Source organism: Salvelinus fontinalis, chromosome 1 (genome assembly GCF_029448725.1).
Source record: "Salvelinus fontinalis isolate EN_2023a chromosome 1, ASM2944872v1, whole genome shotgun sequence".
Taxonomy (NCBI): domain Eukaryota; kingdom Metazoa; phylum Chordata; class Actinopteri; order Salmoniformes; family Salmonidae; genus Salvelinus; species Salvelinus fontinalis.
Window position 1 is genome coordinate 76911801 of NC_074665.1, and position 18967 is coordinate 76930767.

The window sequence follows — 18967 nt, forward strand, 5'->3', positions numbered from 1 at the left end:
AGGGAGTAGGCTGCATGCAGCTATTTACGGTTGATTTTGCAAATACAGGCACTTTTGGATGTTAAATGTTTTGAAAAATGAAACCTCTTGAAACTGCTTTTTATTTATCTGAATGTTTTCTTCACTCTGTATGGAAACAAGATCTTATAGTGGCTGAGACCATACTATTTAAGAATATAAAGATTTTTTATCGGCTTCCCCAAATACCAGAGGGGAAATGTCATTACCACCACATCATAAAATGTGCTATTTTAGTTGAAAAGGAAATTACACAAATTGTGTCTAAGGTATTTTATGTAACATTTCACATGAATTGTATTTTTGCACTTTTTTTTTTACTATTTGGAAGTTTTCTTAATTATATGTATTCACATCATTGTTATGTCTAAATGTCCATATATGCCTTGATGATACTCATAAACATGTATTTACCACATCAATAGCTTAATATTTAACATTACTTTAGAAATGATCTTAAGAACAAGGATTTAAGGTTCACATATGGGAAAAATCATCAATATCAATTGTAATTGAATACACCTTAGCCTCAAAAATATGTACCGTGATGGTAATGGCTTAGCGTTATGGTAATTACATTTCATATAAAACTGATGAAAAATACCATTAAACATTTTAATGTCACAGTAGTATATATTTCATTTTATTGAAGATATAGAACAGACCATTTGTTCCAATTCATCCCAAAGGTGTTCGATGGAGTTGAGGTCAGGGCTCTGACCAGGCCAGTCAAGTTCTTCCACACCGATCTCGAGAAACCATTTCTGTACGGACCTCGCTTTGTGCACGAGGGCATTGACATGCTGAAACAGGAAATGACCTTCCCCAAAACTGTTGCCACAAAGTTGGAAGGACAGAATCATCTAGAATGTCATTGTATGCTGTAGTGTTAACATTTCCCTTCACTGGAACTAACGGTCCTAGCCCAAACCATGAAAAATAGCCCCAGATCATTATTCCTCCTCCACCAACATTTACAGTTGTCACTGCATTGGGGCAGGTAGCATTCTCCTGGCATCCGCCAAACCCAGATTCGTCCATCAGACTGCCAGATGGTGAAGCTTGATTCATAACTCTAGAGAACACGTTTCCACAGCACCAGAGTCCAATGGCGGCTAGCTTTACACCACTCTAGCAGACGCTTGGTATTGTGCATGGTGATCTTATGCTTGTGTGTGGCTGCTCGGCCATGGAAACCCATTTCATGAAGCTCCGACGAACAGTTATTCTGCTGACGTTGCTTTCAGAGGCAGTTTGGAACTCAGTAGTAAGTGTTACAACATAACTACGCGCTTTAGCATTTGGTGGATATGTTCTGTGAGATTGTGTGGTCTACCATTTCGCGGATGAGCCGTTGTTGCTTCTAGACATTTCCACTTCACAATAACAGTACTTACAGTTGATAAGGGCAGCTTTAGCAGGGCAGAAATTTGACGAACTGACTTGTTGGAAAGGGGGTATCCTATGATGGTGCCACGTTGAAAGTCACTGAGCTTTTCAGTATGGACCATTCTACTGCCAATGTTTGTCTATAGAGATTGCATGGCGGTGTGCTCGATTTAAGACACATTTCAGCAACGGGTGTGGCTAAAATCTCCGAATTCACTAATTCAAGGGGTGTCCACATACTTTGGTATATATATAGTGTAGGTCCTTGTCCTCTCCCTGTTTGATTTAGGGGGCATTTTATTTAAAAAAATGTTAAATAAATAATTAACGTCAGTAATAATCATATAAAGTCACATAAATAGATAATCCTGAAATAATACAACATGTAAGGGGCTTATTTAGCAAATAAGTGTTCAATTTTAACTTAACCATGATCATTTATGTAATTTCTTTGTCTTTTCAGGTCTTAAGGTAAGTAAAAATGAATGAACTAATACATTTTGTCTTTACCGCCAGATTCTGTCCTTGCCATCACAGTTCATTATCTGGTGGTAATAATGTGGTGGGAATGACATTATTATGATATTTGGTCATAAATAGCAGGGATTCTAGCATGCAAACTCCAGTTGAACAGCTAGCATACAATGTATCCTAAATACACATAATTAAAACATAATTTCAAAAATCGAACATAATTTGATGAAATTAAAGCCTATTTCGTAATGAGGTACAATAAAAATATTATTTCTCAAGTCATATTTACCTTTATTTTTCTATAATTTTGTAATGTAGTGCGTGCTGGTGGCAGGGAATACAGGCGCAGGAGAATGAACTTGGAAAAAACGGAGCTGTTTAATAAACATCAAAACCTCCGAAAACCAAAGTATACAAAATAACAAATAGAGGGTGCAAAACCCATCGCACACCAGAATTAACAATAAACACCTACATACAACAAACAATCTCCAACAAGGACATGAGGGGAAACAGAGGGTTAAATACACAACATGTAATTGATGGGATTGGAACCAGGTGTGTAGGAAGACAAGACAAAACCAATGGAAAATGGATCAATGATGGCTAGAAGGTCGGTGACGTCGACCACCGAACACCGCCCGAACAAGGAGAGGGACCGACTTTGAAATATGGCACCTCACCCAGGTCTGAGTTAAAGAGAGGAATTAGGCAAGGTTGTCCTATCTCCCCGTACCTGTTTTTATTAATCACCCAACTTCTTGTAAATCCTTTCAAAAATAGTCCTGTACAAGGTATTTCCATAGCTGGTAAAGAAATGATTATAAGCCATCTGGCTGATGATACTAGACTTTTTCTGAAAGACGCTAACCAAATTCCCATATCGATCAATGTGATACAATCCTTTTCCAAAGCGTCTGGTCTATACCTTAACATTAACAAATATGAACTCATAGCTGTCAAAGATTCTGTGACACCTTCATATTATGGTATTCCAGTAAAAGATGAACTTACATATTTAGGCATAACCATTACAAAGGATCAGAAGTCTAGAGGCGTACTAAATTTTAACTCTCTTATTAAAAATAGCCAGAAGAAGCTAAATCAATGGCTACAGAGGGACTTATCTTTAAAAGGTAGAGTCCTAATAACCAAGGCCGAAGGTATCTCTAGACTAACATATGGCGCTCTATCTTTATATCTTGACAGTAAAATAAGCAAGGAGATAGACCAGATGCTTTTCAACTTTCTTTGGAGAAACCGTACCCATTACATTAGGAAAACTGTTGTAATGAACACTTATGAGAATGGTGGACTGATTTTTCTGGACTTTACTACTTTAAATAATACCTTTAAGATCAATTGGATAAAACAATTCCTAAGAAGACCCACTTCTATCTGGAATTTTATTCCTCATCATGTCTTCTCTACTTTTAATATTGACAAAATTCCAGTGAAACGTTCTGCTTTTCATCGGCAGATTTTCTTGTCATGGTCCTTAATTTATAAACACAATTTTTCTCCACACAGATATTATATATGGAATAATCGGGATATATTGTATAAAAATACTTCTTTGTGTTTAGAATATTGGCTCCGAAATAATATCCTATTGGTGAGCCAACTGGTAAATGCAGAGGGTCTTTTACTCAGTTATAAGGAATTCTTATCACTTTACAAGGTCTCCTGTAACAACTAAAGATTTTGCAATTGTTTTAGACGCCATTCACTCAGGTGTTGCTCTGTTATTCAGGAACGTGTCAAGACCTGACCCTCAGAGCCTACCTTCTATTGACCCTGTTGACTCATCAATAGGAAAGATTTGTTTCTCTTTTGGGTCCATTCAACAACAGAGTGATACGAACCTTGTTTCAGCAGGATGTTGTTTCTATACCTTATGTCATGCCTTATTGGAATGGATTTATTGATAATATCTGTTGGAAAAAAGTTTGGATGTTGCCACACACATACACATACACACACATGTTAACAAAATTAAGGAAGTTTCCTTTAAAATTATTCATAAATATTATCCTGCTAACCACTATATGAAGAAGTTTAAGGAAAACATCCACTCAAATTGCTCCTTTTGTAATGTCCACCCAGAAACAGTGTTGCATCTTTTTTGGCATTGTATTCATGTAAGAAAACTGTGGCAAGACATCAGTAGATTTATAATTGAACACATTTATGAAGATTTTACACTATTGTGGAGAGATGTACTGCTTGGATTCTTTACATACGATAGAAATAAGCTGAAACATTTTTATGTAATTTTATTTATTTAACAGTTTATGTAATTTTATGTAATTAATTTCATTATTCTTTTGGCCAAATTTCATATACACAAATGTAAATTTACTAACAAAAAAACACGTTTTCTTACCCTACAAAAATAAATCGAACTGTATTTTAAGACAGTTAAATACTCTACTAACAAAAAATCTGTTAGAATTGTAAGTGTATGTATGTCCGTTAAGGTCCTTGTGTAATTGTAATGTGACATTGTACCCCCTAGCTCGATTGTGCATTGTATATAATCTATATATACTTGTGTTCCCTTATGTACTTTCTGTATTGATTTGTTGTTAATAAAAAGAGAGAGGGACCAACTTCGGCGGAAGTCGTGACACATTTCCTGGCATCAAAATTGGAATTCCCCTCCATGACATCCACTGCCACTTTTCAAATCTATGGTAACCATGTATACAAACTTTTGAAAAAAGGTTATTATCATGTAATTTGCTTGTCATGGTGGTAATGACAAAATACTTAGAGACGACTGTATTTGGGGTTAAAAAAAAGTATCAAATGGTTTATGCACATCTAATATGTATATAGTTTCCATTTATTTTACTCTTTTTTTAAACAGGTGCATTAAATATTTTGTAATTATCAACACTTTTGTAGGTGTAATACATAAAAGAACGTCAGAAGTCCGTGTGTGAGACAGGACAAAAACAGTGAAAAACGGTGACATCCAGACATGAAAAGCCGTAGGAAAAGGCTTAGGAAAAATCTAAAAACATTTTGAAAGCTGAAAATGAGAGTTTAACGTTATTTTAGTAAATAATTCATGGCTGTGAAATAAACAAATCTAAATAAAAATGTTATCTTAAAAATCGAACCCCGAGACACATGTTTTATAAACATACATTGTCGACGTGTACTTTGTTGTCAGTAGCTAGGTTTCAATCCAATTGTCGACAGGTTTTCATGCGAATATTCAAAAATCCGCATAAAAACAATATGCGCATTTTCCCACCAGAGATGTTTCTATCAAATTTACTTGTTGTAGATAAAATAATGTGTGTGCGATGACATAGTGTACATAAAATAACTTTTGTGGTTAAATACCCATGCACCGAATAAAATATACAAGTTAAATTGGTTTCCATCATATTTTCAACTCTACTGATGGTTTTCCCACCCAAAAAATATTGCTTTATATAGCGAATGTGCCCACTCTAGTATTGGCACGTGTGTTCTAGCAAAGAGCTCGCAAATACAGTGCGGGCAGGCCAGCCTACGTTATGAGATTATTATAGACAAAAGAGCGAGATAATTTTTATTTGTCCAAAGGGCAGCCACCAGAATAAGACCCTCGATATTTATTGGAAAGGTGCATCAAGCTCATCACTTTGCACTTTCACCACCCTCTGAAGCCATCATGATGTATTTAATCTGTATCCTAATAAACAGCATGCTTTCCCGATGAGTTGTAGTGGGATGACTACATAAAATGTCACCCCGTGACCAAATGTACTTCTATTTGATGGTTATTATATCAATATTTCCGTGCACGACATTTTTCGCATAATTAATTTTACCAACACAAAAATATCCCACCTTGTCTAGCGTATTTTGTTTTGTCGTCATTTGGATAGTTTAGCGAAAAATGTTCTGTTTCCATCAGGCCTGTCATGACATGTTTTATCCGACATGTAGGCTACTTCACGCGCATAAACATGTTGGAAACCTGGTTAGTATAGCAGAAACATGGGGCAGAGATTTAGGGCGCGTTCGAGCAGATCACTTTTGTCAATTTGCATTATATTAACATTTTCGACTGTAGGTTTCTGCAATTACTCTTTACAAATGTCACCCTGCAGCCATTACCTGCATTGTGGGAGGCTCTATTGTCAACCAATCATTTTGGGTGTTTTTGTTTGGCCCAAAGACGTGACTGAAACAGGAACCAACTTTACCACAAATCATGTGCAGCCTATAGTGAATGAGGGTCTGTCTCACTAATTGATTGTATATTGTGCACAGATATCATTTCAGTTTGTGAGTAGGTGTTGGAGACACGTTTTTTTCTCGAAATTATAAAGAAAACCATGGCAACACTGCCATGCCGATCTGAGCCTTGCTGTTGGAAAACCACCTTCGTGTACGACTTTCTGCTGTTGCAGATGCACCTCCCCCCACTTCTCTCCTCGACTTTCGCCGACAGTCAGCCTTACTACTCAAACGCGCCCAATAACTTGGTTCTCTGTTTGACAGAGTTGTACAGAATCTCGCGAGAGTTGACGTCTGCTAAAAATACTTGAGAGAACAACGATTTTTTTAACCACTGATTCCAACCTCGAATGCATTCATCTGACGGGCATTTCAAGAAGGACAAATAACGGTATTTCTATTGAAGGGAATATTGGCATATTATATGAAATTAGACAATTGCGCTCAAGATATGTATTTTATGGAATTTGTTTGCAACGAAGAAATCTCAGATGGAGAAGAGAAAGGAACACAGGAAATAAGCGGTATAGTGTGCACGCTTGCAATAATATACTTAATGTTCTAATAACGGCGAAATGGTCGCAAAACTTTTGAATTTTCCTTCCATTACTCTTTCAAATATATTTTTTCCCAGACACCATAAGCTACGAGGTTGCAACACTGGGCGAATGGGTGAAACAGCGGGCGTTCATAGCCAGGGCCATGGTCGATATTTATAAGTCAATGGGAAGGCAGTTTGCAAAGGCAACTTTTCACATAACGGAAACGGCTTTGCATAACTCCTACACCAGGACTGCTGCGTACGCGCCGTAAAGATGAGAGGCTTTGCCCTTCTCCCCCAAGAGGACTACGACAATGCTTCCACCGGGCAAGACAAAAACATTGATATTGGACGTTGAAATCCACGCCTGAGTCTCTTCATACCTATTTGCCTTTGTAGGGCGAGATAAAGGATACTTTCCTCATTGACTCAATGTAAAGGAGAAGAGAAGAGAGCATCCACGTCTGAGAAATGGATAAACTCACCGTCATATCAGGATGCCTCTTTCTAGCGGCAGATATCTTTGCCATCGCCAGTATTGCCAATCCGGACTGGATCAACACAGGAGATGCAACTGGTAAGTTAGGTGAGGGCATTTAACTTAATTTCTATATTTCCACACGTTATCTGTCTAGTGTCTATCATCTGGCTGTAGGCTGCTACAGCTGGCTGTCACCCTGTGTGGCCCCTAAGGGGCTTTGTTTAAAATGATCAATAATGTGCATTATATACCGGGTGGTTCATCACAGAATGCTGATTGACTGACAGCCGTGGTATATCAGACTGTATACCATGGGTATTACAAAACATTTATTTTTACTGCTCTAATTATGTTGGCAACCAGTTTATAATAGCAATAAGGCACCTTGGGGGTTTGTGTTAAATGGTCAATATACCATGGCTAAGGCCTGTATCCAGGCACTCTGCGATGCGTAGCCATAGTATATTGGCCATATACCACACCCCCTCAGGCCTTATTGTTTAATTAACCCCTTTGACACTATTCTTCTAAGATTTCAGTTCACGTAACCCAACGTTTTTGAATCATTCTCTTTCTACTCTACTGCATCAGCCACACTACACCACCACCCTCTTCCAAATATAACACTTTGGCATTCTGGTGACCTTTCTCTTGAGCTTCAGAATCTTATAATGTGGCATCATCAAAGACCTTCTACATTATCTGTTACACTTTATACAAGCAGTCCTGCCCTCTTTCTCCCCACATCCACCCTCTCCCCACATCCACCCTCTCCCCACATCCACCCCATCCCTGAAAAATACAGTGAGCTACTTTGGCATTCTCTCTCGCTCTCGTCCTCTCGGGGCTTGGCCTCTTGGGGCTTGTCCTCAAACCACCAATCATCATCCTCCACAGCTGGTGATAAATGAACTGCCCTCTACTGTTTCACCCCAACATCCCCTGATATGTCCCTTCAAGGCATACATTCTACCCTGTACCAGCTACCAACTCACCTCCCTGATACCCCATGTCCCTTCAAGGCATATAAGCTACCCTGTACCAGCTACAAACTCACCTCCCTGATACCCCATGTCCCTTCAAGGCATATAAGCTACCCTGTACCAGCTACTAACTCACCTCCCTGATCCCCATGTCCCTTCAAGGCATATAAGCTACCCTGTGCCAGCTACAAACTCACCTCCCTGATCCCCATGTCCCTTCAAGGCATACATTCTACCCTGTACCAGCTACCAACTCACCTCCCTGATACCCCATGTCCCTTCAAGGCATATAAGCTACCCTGTACCAGCTACAAACTCACCTCCCTGATACCCCATGTCCCTTCAAGGCATATAAGCTACCCTATACTAGCTATCAACTCACCTCCCGTGTGGCGCAGTGGTGTAAGAGCAGGGTGACCGTTGACAAATAGTGTGTCAGACTCAGTGGGGAAGTGAGGGCCACATATCCGGCTATGCCCTTGGAGGTTTGTTCAGCTCTCCACTCACTCTCTGTATGTTATATGCATCTGACACAGACAGATTGGGGCATTTGTATTTAATCTACAGTACCCAGTCTGAGGACATGGTCAAATTAAGTGCAACAGTAAAGGCTACGACTAAACGATGGGTCACTTAGAATGAGCTATGCCTAATGAGCTATGCCTTTTAGCTACAGCTGTAGCCAGCAGATTGTAGTTCCATGCGGTGGCCTACTTCATAAACAACCGGGATAGGTGACATTTTCCCCTTGTCGTTGTGAGGTAGGAGCCAGGATGGAAAAGCAAACTTTTGAGTACTATGTTTACATTTTAATGGTCTCATTTGTGATTATTCTTTTCTTTTTTTATACAAAGAATGAAAACATAAGAGAGACCAAACCAGACATGACATCCCACTTTCCTCCCACAAGTTCTCCCTAACCCCTGGCCACCAACATCACACACTAACCCCTGGCCACCAACATCACACACTAACCCCTGGCCACCAACATCACACACTAACCCCAGGCAACCAACATCACACACTAACCCCTGGCCACCAACGTCACACACTAACCCCTGGCCACCAACATCACACACTAACCCCTGGCCACCAACATCACACACTAACCCCTGGCCACCAACATCACCCACTAACCCCTGGTCACCAACATCACACACTAACCCCTGGCCACCAACATCACCCACTAACCCCTGGTCACCAACATCACCCACTAACCCCTGGCCACCAACATCACCCACTAACCCCTGTTCACCAACGTCACACACTAACCCCTGGCCACCAACATCACACACTAACCCCTGGCCACCAACGTCACACACTAACCCCTGGCCACCAACATCACACACTAACCCCTGGCCACCAACATCACACACTAACCCCTGGCCACCAACATCACCCACTAACCCCTGGTCACCAACATCACCCACTAACCCCTGTTCACCAACGTCACACACTAACCCCTGGCCACCAACATCACACACTAACCCCAGGCCACCAACGTCACACACTAACCCCAGGCCACCAAAATCACACACTAACCCCTGGCCACCAACATCACCCACTAACCCCTGGCCACCAACATCACCCACTAACCCCTGGCCACCAACATCACCCACTAACCCCTGGTCACCAACGTCACACACTAACCCCTGGCCACCAACGTCACACACTAACCCCTGGCCACCAACATCACACACTAACCCCTGGCCAACAACGTGACACACTAACCCCTGGCCACCAACGTCACACACTAACCCCTGGCCACCAACGTCACACACTGACCCCTGGCCACCAACATTCCCCTGGCCACCAACGTCACACACTAACCCCTGGCCACCAACATCACACACTAACCCCTGGCCACCAACATCACCCACTAACCCCTGGCCAACAACATCACACACTAACCCCTGGCCAGCAACATCACGCACTAACCCCCGGCCAACAACATCACACACTAACCCCTGGCTAACAACATCACAGACTAACCCCTGGCCAACAACGTCACAGACTAACCCCTGGCCAACAACGTCACACACTAACCCCTGGCCAACAACATCACAGACTAACCCCTGGCCAACAACATCACAGACTAACCCCTGGCCAACAACGTCACAGACTAACCCCTGGCCAACAACATCACAGACTAACCCCAGGCCAACAACATCACAGACTAACCCCTGGCCAACAACGTCACAGACTAACCCCTGGCCAACAACGTCACAGACTAACCCCTGGCCAACAACGTCACACACTAACCCCAGGCCACCAACGTCACACACTAACCCCAGGCCACCAAAATCACACACTAACCCCTGGCCACCAACATCACCCACTAACCCCTGGCCAACAACATCACAGACTAACCCCTGGCCAACAACATCACAGACTAACCCCTGGCCAACAACATCACACACCAACCCCTGGCCAACAACGTCACAGACTAACCCCTGGCCAACAACATCACACACTAACCCCTGGCCAACAACGTCACAGACTAACCCCTGGCCAACAACATCACAGACTAACCCCTGGCCACCAACGTCACACACCAACCCCTGGCCAACAATATCACTTAATACATCTAAGGTGACATGGTTCTAATCATGTTATAACTCTTATTATATGCTCAGCACTTTGAGAATGAATGGGAACCTGAAAATGTACATATTAATGACAATTTATAGCCTCCATTACACTGTTACAGCACAGTCCAGGAGTGTTCAGGTAGAACATACCTCAATTACACTGTTACAGCACAGTCCAGGAGTGTTCAGATATAACATACCTCCATTACACTGTTACAGCACAGTCCAGGAGTGTTCAGATATAACATACCTCCGTTACACTGTTACAGCACAGTCCAGGAGTGTTCAGATATAACATACCTCCGTTACACTGTTACAGCACAGTCCAGGAGTGTTCAGATATAACATACCTCCGTTACACTGTTACAGCACAGTCCAGGAGTGTTCAGATATAACATACCTCCGTTACACTGTTACAGCACAGTCCAGGAGTGTTCAGATATAACATACCTCCGTTACACTGTTACAGCACAGTCCAGGAGTGTTCAGATATAACATACCTCCATTACACTGTTACAGCACAGTCCAGGAGTGTTCAGATATAACATACCTCCGTTACATTGTTACAGCACAGTCCAGGAGTGTTCAGATATAACATACCTCCATTACACTGTTACAGCACAGTCCAGGAGTGTTCAGATATAACATACCTCCATTACACTGTCACAGCACAGTCCAGGAGTGTTCAGGTAGAACATACCTCAATTACACTTACAGCACAGTCCAGGAGTGTTCAGGTAGAACATACCGTTACACTGGAACCGAAAATGGGTTCTTCAAACGGTTGCCCTATGGGGACAACTGAAGAACCATTTTAGGTTCTAGAATAGCACATTTTTTTCCTACAAGTGTAGTTGTTCCTGCCAATTAAATTAACTTGCCGGTCTAACTTATGCTCTTTCCTATGGTATCAGTATTTTGGCAGCACCAGATGATGCTTATTGCTCACAGATAAACAGATGTTGACAATGACTCCATCAGATTGGCAGATATTGTTATAAACACAAATGTCTCTTTCACCACCTGAAGTTTAGCCTGGAAAGGAATCATTATGGTTTATTTGTTTACAGCAAACCTCTCTGTAGTTATCCAGGATGTGAAGCTTTATACAAGTTTATAGAGGTGTGTGTGTGTCTTAGACTAGCTAATTTCCTGCTTGTTACGCAGGTATTCTGTAGTGAGTCAGAAGCAGCAGGGGACTGACTGGGGCTGCATGGGGAAGTGTTTACTAACTACAGACATTGGCCCACAATCGCACGCACGCACGCAAGCACACACACACACACACACACACACACACACACACACACACACACACACACACACACACACACACACACACACACACACACACACACACACACACACACACACACACACACACACACACACACACACACACACACACACACACACACACCTCTGTCTCAATGCCCTGGCTACATGACAAGCTTGATGTCTGATGTGTTACACACTTAAAACAGCTGCTGAACAGTCCCACGAATTAGAAATGTCCCCCAAGAGTCCCATAGAATAAAAAATACAATTTACACCAATGACAAGCTATGGAATGGGTGTGTAAGCTTGCTTAAGAGAGGGAAATATTGTGTGATGATAGGATATACAATGTCACTTTTTTAACATTTTATCAGTATCTTTGATTCTTTGACAGTGGAATATGTGACACTATGCTTCTGAGGCTGGACCTTTTCACTAAGGGTATAAAGTGGTTGGGATGTGAAATCCTGGTGGCCTACGCCTATTTCTGTTGTGCTCTTCACTTAGATAAAAGAATGTATAGGGAAGGAACAGGATATCCTGTGTAGAAAATGGAGGGGCTCAGAGATCATGGAATCAACATAGTATGCATGCAGTATGTTACACTTCAGTGTGCTCTCTCGCTGCAGACTCATACAACCATTCATAGGTATGCTACCTCATAGTTGACACATCTATCCTACTGTATATCTATCTAAACTGTTGAAGGGGTATATCCTCAAAATAATCAGCTGAAGTAAGTAAACCCTGTTGATGGGAAGTTTTCTACTCAGATCTGTCTGGTACTATAACATGATCTGTATCAGGGTTGGTAGCATAACTTTCTACCATTCATTTGTGATTCTGGTAATTGGGAAGCAAATTTGATCACTATAATGGATGAGGAAACAGGACACAGCAGTTTGGTTTAGTAATGAGTATTACATTAGGGTGCCATGTCAATAGCCACGAAATAACAGCTGTGATCAGCATTAGATCCACATACAGTAGGTCTACACGTGTCTTCAAATCAAAGGGATCCTGAGTGGCGCAGCGGTCTAAGGCAGTGCTAGAAGCATACCTACAGACCCGGGTGTGATCCCGAGCAAGATCACAACCGGCCGTGATCGGGGGTTCCATAGGTTAGGTTAGGGGGAGACGAGCTCAGCCATCCACATAAAGAGATGAGCTCAGCCATCCACATAAAGAGATGAGATCAGCCATCCACATAAAAAGATGAGCTCAGCCATCCCCATAAAGAGATGAGCTCAGCCATCCACATAAAGAGATGAGCTCAGCCATTCACATAAAAAAACGAGCTCAGGCATCCACTCAGCCATCCATATAAAGAGATGAGCTCAGCCATCCACATAAAGAGATGAGATCAGCCATCCACATAAAGAGACGAGCTCAGCCATCCACATAAAGAGACGAGCTCAGCCAGCCACTCAGCCATCCACAGAAAGAGACGAGCTCAGCCAGCCACTCAGCCATCCACATAAAGAGATGAGCTCAGCCATCCACATGAAGAGATAAGCTCAGCCATCCACATAAAGAGATGAGATCAGCCATCCACATAAAGAGATGAGATCAGCCATCCACATAAAGAGATGAGATCAGCCATCCACATAAAGTTGATGAGATCAGCCATCCACATAAAGAGACGAGCCCAGCCAGCCACTCAGCCATCCACATAAAGAGATGAGCTCAGCCATCCACATGAAGAGATAAGCTCAGCCATCCACATAAAGAGATGAGATCAGCCATCCACATAAAGAGATGAGATCAGCCATCCACATAAAGTTGATGAGATCAGCCATCCACATCAAGAGACGAGCCCAGCCATCCACATAAAGAGACGAGCTCAGCCATCCACATAAAGAGATGAGCTCAGCCATCCACATTAAGAGATGAGATCAGCCATCCACATAAAGAGATGAGATCAGCCATCCGCATAAAGAGATGAGATCAGCCATCCACATAAAGAGATGAGATCAGCCATCCGCATAAAGAGATGAGATCAGCCATCCACATAAAGAGATGAGCTCAGCCATCCACACAAAGAGAGGCTTGTGCATTTATTGAACTGGGAACATTTTCACGCCGGGAGAAATTTTACAACAATCAGAACAATTGGGAACTATTTCACACTGGGAAGATTTTTACATGACCACGGGCAGTGTACTATATGTCCTTCAACTTTTGAGGGAGCAGGGCTCGTCATATTCGTCCATACTCCTTCCCTCCCTCCCACCTCAGTGATGTATGTTCTTGTCTCAGAACCATAATGGGGTATTTGTAAATCTCCATCCATCTCTCTAATCCAATAGATTAAATATGGTTGTGTCTTGTCTAGGGTTGGGTGGTATCCAGATGTTCATACCATTTCTGTACCATACCGGGGTATACGGTATTACCGAATGTGCACACAAGGGCTGCGGACGTAGAAAACACTTGAGGCAACAGGGATCTGGATCCAGGAAGGGGTTGAATGTCTCTGCTGCAACCAAGAAGCTTAATCTTGACATGTTGCCACTTAGTTAGGAAGTTAGCAAACCAAACCCATAGCTGGATATCATTTATTTGACTCATCTTACATTTCTTATAGTTATACTTAACTTATAGTTATGAGCAGTGTAATAGCACGCAGCCCCTGCAAGTAGGTGGTGCCCCCAACCTCCAAAAATTAAAACAGTATTGAAAATCATAACATCGGTATTTTGAAATACCCGGTATACAGTATATCTCACAAGCCTTGCCCACTGTTCATCTCTCCTCTCTGTCTCCAGCCTCTGGAAGACACAAAGTGCTGGCTCAGGGATAACTCCTCGTCTCGTGAGAGAGAAGGGGAAGAAAGGGGTCGGAGGATTTAATTTCACATTTCTCTCATTCAAATCTATACCGATGAATTGTCCTTTGTAGCTGGATGGACGAGGGGGTTGAGTGTTGCTGAGTTGGCACGTTCTGTGTTGGGTTAGGGAGGGTGGGGTTCATATATGCTCTTATTGTTGTTGGAAGAGTTATGTGTTCAGCAGGCCTAGCTTGCTGACGTAATTGGACCCACCAGGCTTTGGGGCAGGAGAGGAGAGGCTCTTTGACAGTGAGTGACTTTCTGATGTGAATTCTTATCTCCTCCCTCTCTCTTTTTTCCTCTCTCCCCTTTATCTCATCTCTCTGTGTGGTTTCAGAGGCTCTGGGTTCCACCTCTGCTTTCGTTATCCTTCCATCCCTCTCTCTCTCTCCCCCTCTTCCCTCCAGCTCTCTTCCTCTCTCTGGTGTCAGGGGCTCTGGTCCTGAGCCATCCAAGTCTTACGTCATTGATTGATTCCTCAGGGACCCCTGCCATTGGTCCAGGGCCTAAGAGTCCCACTCTTCAGCCTTGTTACCATACCAACCTTCCTTGAGCTCTACTTTGTGTGGTCACAGGGCACTGGAATCCAGTGTCACCAGGGAGGTCATTAGTCCAGATGTGATGTAATGCAGTGATGCCTCATACAGATCTTAGCTTTTCTAATGGTGATACCGTCACAAGTTGAGGGATATTTTAGAACTGATGCAATCTACTGCTCTGGGTTATGTTTCTTCTAATAAAACAAGGTGTACAGAAAATGAAAAGATTCTGCTGAAAAGTGACACGTTGTTGTGGTGTGTGAGAGCACAGTTGACCTGAACAGCGAGAGTATGCTCTGTGTGTGATGAAAGATGTTCTTCCTCCGTGGGTGTATGTGATCAAGCACTCTGTTTGTAGCAGTGCAGGCAGCTGAGGGGAGGACGGCTCATAATGATGGCAGGAACGGAGCGAATGGAATGGAATCAAATACATGGAAACCATGTGTTTAATGTATTTGATACTATTCTACCTATTCCGCTCCAACCATCCCCAATGAAGGTGCCACCAACCTCCTGTGTTCTGTAGATGCTCTGACAGTGGGACTGCTGCTGTGTGGGATCTAACCCTGACTGATCTCTCTCCCGCTCTCCTGTCTCTCTAGGTTCCCTGACGGTAGGCCTGGTGCGGCAGTGCCAGACCATCCACGGTCGTGAATGGACCTGTATCCCCCCTCGGCTGCCCCCTGAGTGGGTCACCACCCTCTTCTTCATTATCCTGGGCATCATCTCCCTCACGGTGACCTGCGGCCTGTTGGTGGCATCACACTGGCACCGCGAGGCCACCCGTTACGCCCGCTGGATCGCCTTCACTGGGAGTACGTTTCATTTTGACTTATGTAACGGTTATTTAACCAGATAGGTCAATGGGGAACCAGTTCTCGTTTACAGTGACGGCCTGGCCAAGAGACCAAGACTGCAATACGATAAATACAGAAACATGGCCAACACTGTCACCATTTAAGTCATGAGTGGGGCCAGACAGAATCCTGTTAATCCCCTATTCAGGTTAAAGTAGTACAGTAGACTAGGGAATAGGCTAGGATTTGAGAGAAAGCCATTAGTTACAGCTTTGAAGCACCTTGAGATTCTTGTTATGTCACTAATGGATGTTAGCAAATTGATTTGAGTAAGCCGAGATGAATGTCACTTTGGTTTCATTTTAGTAAAAGCTTTTGTGTGGTAACTGTGTGGGCGGCAGGTAGCATAGCGGTTAAGAGTGTTGGCCAGTAACAGAAACGTCGCTCGTTTAGAATCTCCAAGCCGAATAGGTGAAAAATCTGTTGATGTGCCATTGAGCAAGGCACTTAACCCTAATTGCTCCTGTAAGTCACTCTGGATAAGAGCGTCTGCTAAATGGCCTAAATGTTCAAATGGAACTGTGCTGAGTGGCTCCTTGAACACCTACAGTAAATGGGGTTGCTATGAGCGGAGCTAAAACCAGGAGGGATTTTTAGTGGTCCAAGGGATATGACGGAATAACATTCCTTTGTTATTATTATACTTCCAGAGGTCATCTTATCCTAATCATTATCAGGCTAGAATTACCTCTTGAGGTATAATAATAACCAAGGAATGACAATGTAATATGACAATGTAAATAGATTTTTTTTCAGCTCTGTCAGGTTTCCACAACAATGAAAACGCAAATATAGAATTTAGCCTGAGATCATGTTGCTGCCTACTCTTTAAATGTTGTAAGAGATATTGCTCCCTAAATATGTTGTACTGTGAATAGTGTTTTTAAGAAGACTGTTTCTAAACTTTGTTTCCTCTCTCCTCCATAGTGATCCTGCTCTGTATGGCAGCTCTTATATTTCCTATAGGATTTTACATCGATGAGGTCGGGGGACAGCCTTATAAACTACCCAACAACACAGTGGTGGGGTCCTCATATGTACTCTTTGTCCTATCTATATTTTTCACTATAGTGGGACTACTGTTTGCAGGGAAGGTCTGCTTGCCTGGGTGACATATCGGCCACTTTGTTTTTTGTAAACATTCTTGCGCTTCGAGAAATGCCTTTGTAGAAGCATTTGCTCGGCCTGACATTTGAAAATGGCCAGCTGGAAGGGACGAAGAGGAACTGTGAGAAACACTCTCTCTGACGTACCTTTGGATGACAGGACTTTACGGCACCTAGCCCTGGGTCAATAGGACAGGTAGTAGGCACTAGTCTGTCTGTGTTCATAGATTTTGGAGGAATGGACACCTATCCAGCCCCCTCACAGATCAGTGAACACAGAAGTGTCCTTCCACAAATAGAGTGCCTTTTCGGGTAGTGTAACTTTCTTGTTTCACCAAATTTGAACATTCTGTCAAAGAGCACATGTTTAACTTCATAACAAACATGTTTTCCCCATCTCCTCCTTTTGCTATTTTATTTTTTATTTAAGGAATAGTTTAACCATATTAAAACGAGAGTTCAGTTCACGTAACTGGTTGACATGAGGGACAAATGTAAATGAATCACTAATCACATGAGATAAATAATAATTTCCAGAAATGATGTTGTCAAGGCAACAAATGATATTACCATGATGGTGAAAATATATAAAATATTCAAGTCGGACAAACATGACGTGGGACATGCCAAAATTGGCATTATCAGAGAAAATGACAAATGTATTTTTAATATAAAACACACTACTGTTGGATTTTTTAATGTTTGTTAGAGTGTAGATTTGTGATCCAATTGTTAAATTGAGTGTTTTATCAAAATGTGCACACAATGTCACCAGGTCATAAAAGGCACTCTCTTCATGGATCGACCCAGACGGGGTAGTGGCTAGAGCCTGAAACAGACATGGATCATCAGGCCAGGGAAGACTGTCACCCATGGCCATGACAACAGGAAGTCAAGTCACTCCGCCCCATAAGAAGCACAGTGGTAGAAAGGCTGGAGCCGGCAATAAGAATGATGAAGCCATCATTTTGTAGATTATGCATATATTGTTGGAAGTTGAGTTAGAACTCAGAGCTGTTGTCTTGGGTCCTATGAGTGGAGCTGGCCTCTAGATTCATGATGAAACTATGAAAAGCAGGAAGTCTGTTGGATCACATGATGATGGAAAGCAATTAGAAGTAATTCAATACAATTGTAAAGTATTTCATGAAAAAGTAAAATTATTTGTCTTCATGAATGCATTTTTTTCTCAAGATGGAGCATTTATAGTAATTTTTTATGGTCAATGCACTGTATCATGGAATTCCTACATGTCTGTTATCTTCGCTTTTACGTCTGTCAATTTGATCTCATGACTGGCTGACTTGCTCATGTAGGCTACATAGACAGAATGGCTGTTGTTTGAGGAGGCACTGTGATATACATGAACTACTCTGGAAAACCATCTCATTAAAAGTTACACAACATGACAAATGATCTAATCTATTACTCTAGACTGGGGAGAACATTCTGTATCATATAAGCAATTTAGGCTACCCTCCCGGGTGGCGCAGTGGTCTAGGGCACTGCATCGCAGTGCTAGCTGAGACACCAGAGTCTCTGGGTTCGCGCCCAGGCTGGGCTGGGTTCGCGCCCAGGCTCTGTCGCAGCCGGCCGCAACCGGGAGGTCCGTGGGGTGATGCACAATTGGCATCGTGT

The 18967-nt window shown here is 42.4% G+C and overlaps 1 protein-coding gene across 2 annotated transcripts; it reads left to right on the forward strand.

Annotated features, from left to right (window-relative positions):
* Positions 1-6187: 6187 nt before the first annotated feature.
* LOC129827638 (uncharacterized protein C16orf52 homolog B-like) lies at positions 6188-18742 on the forward strand. Of its 2 annotated transcripts, none has more exons than XM_055889084.1 (3): positions 6188-7250; positions 15969-16181; positions 17151-18742. In XM_055889084.1, the coding sequence occupies exons 1-3, from the start codon at positions 7136-7138 to the stop codon at positions 17333-17335; spliced, it is 513 nt and encodes a 170-aa protein (XP_055745059.1). In that variant the 5' UTR covers positions 6188-7135; the 3' UTR covers positions 17336-18742. The 2 variants fall into 2 exon arrangements, with proteins under 2 accessions (XP_055745059.1, XP_055745559.1); XM_055889584.1 differs by having other exon boundaries at positions 6332-7241.
* The last annotated feature ends 225 nt before the right edge of the window (positions 18743-18967 follow it).

What these genes read in the sequence shown, in the direction of transcription:
- LOC129827638 (XM_055889084.1), top strand. Translation starts at nt 7,136, where the DNA reads ATGGATAAACTCACCGTCATATCAGGATGCCTCTTTCTAGCGGCAGAT. An exon ending in AGATGCAACTGGTAAGTTAG is followed by an intron (nt 7,251 to 15,968) that starts GTGAGGGCATTT and finishes CTGTCTCTCTAG; the next exon opens with GTTCCCTGACGGTAGGCCTG. An exon ending in CTGGATCGCCTTCACTGGGA is followed by an intron (nt 16,182 to 17,150) that starts GTACGTTTCATT and finishes TCTCCTCCATAG; the next exon opens with TGATCCTGCTCTGTATGGCA.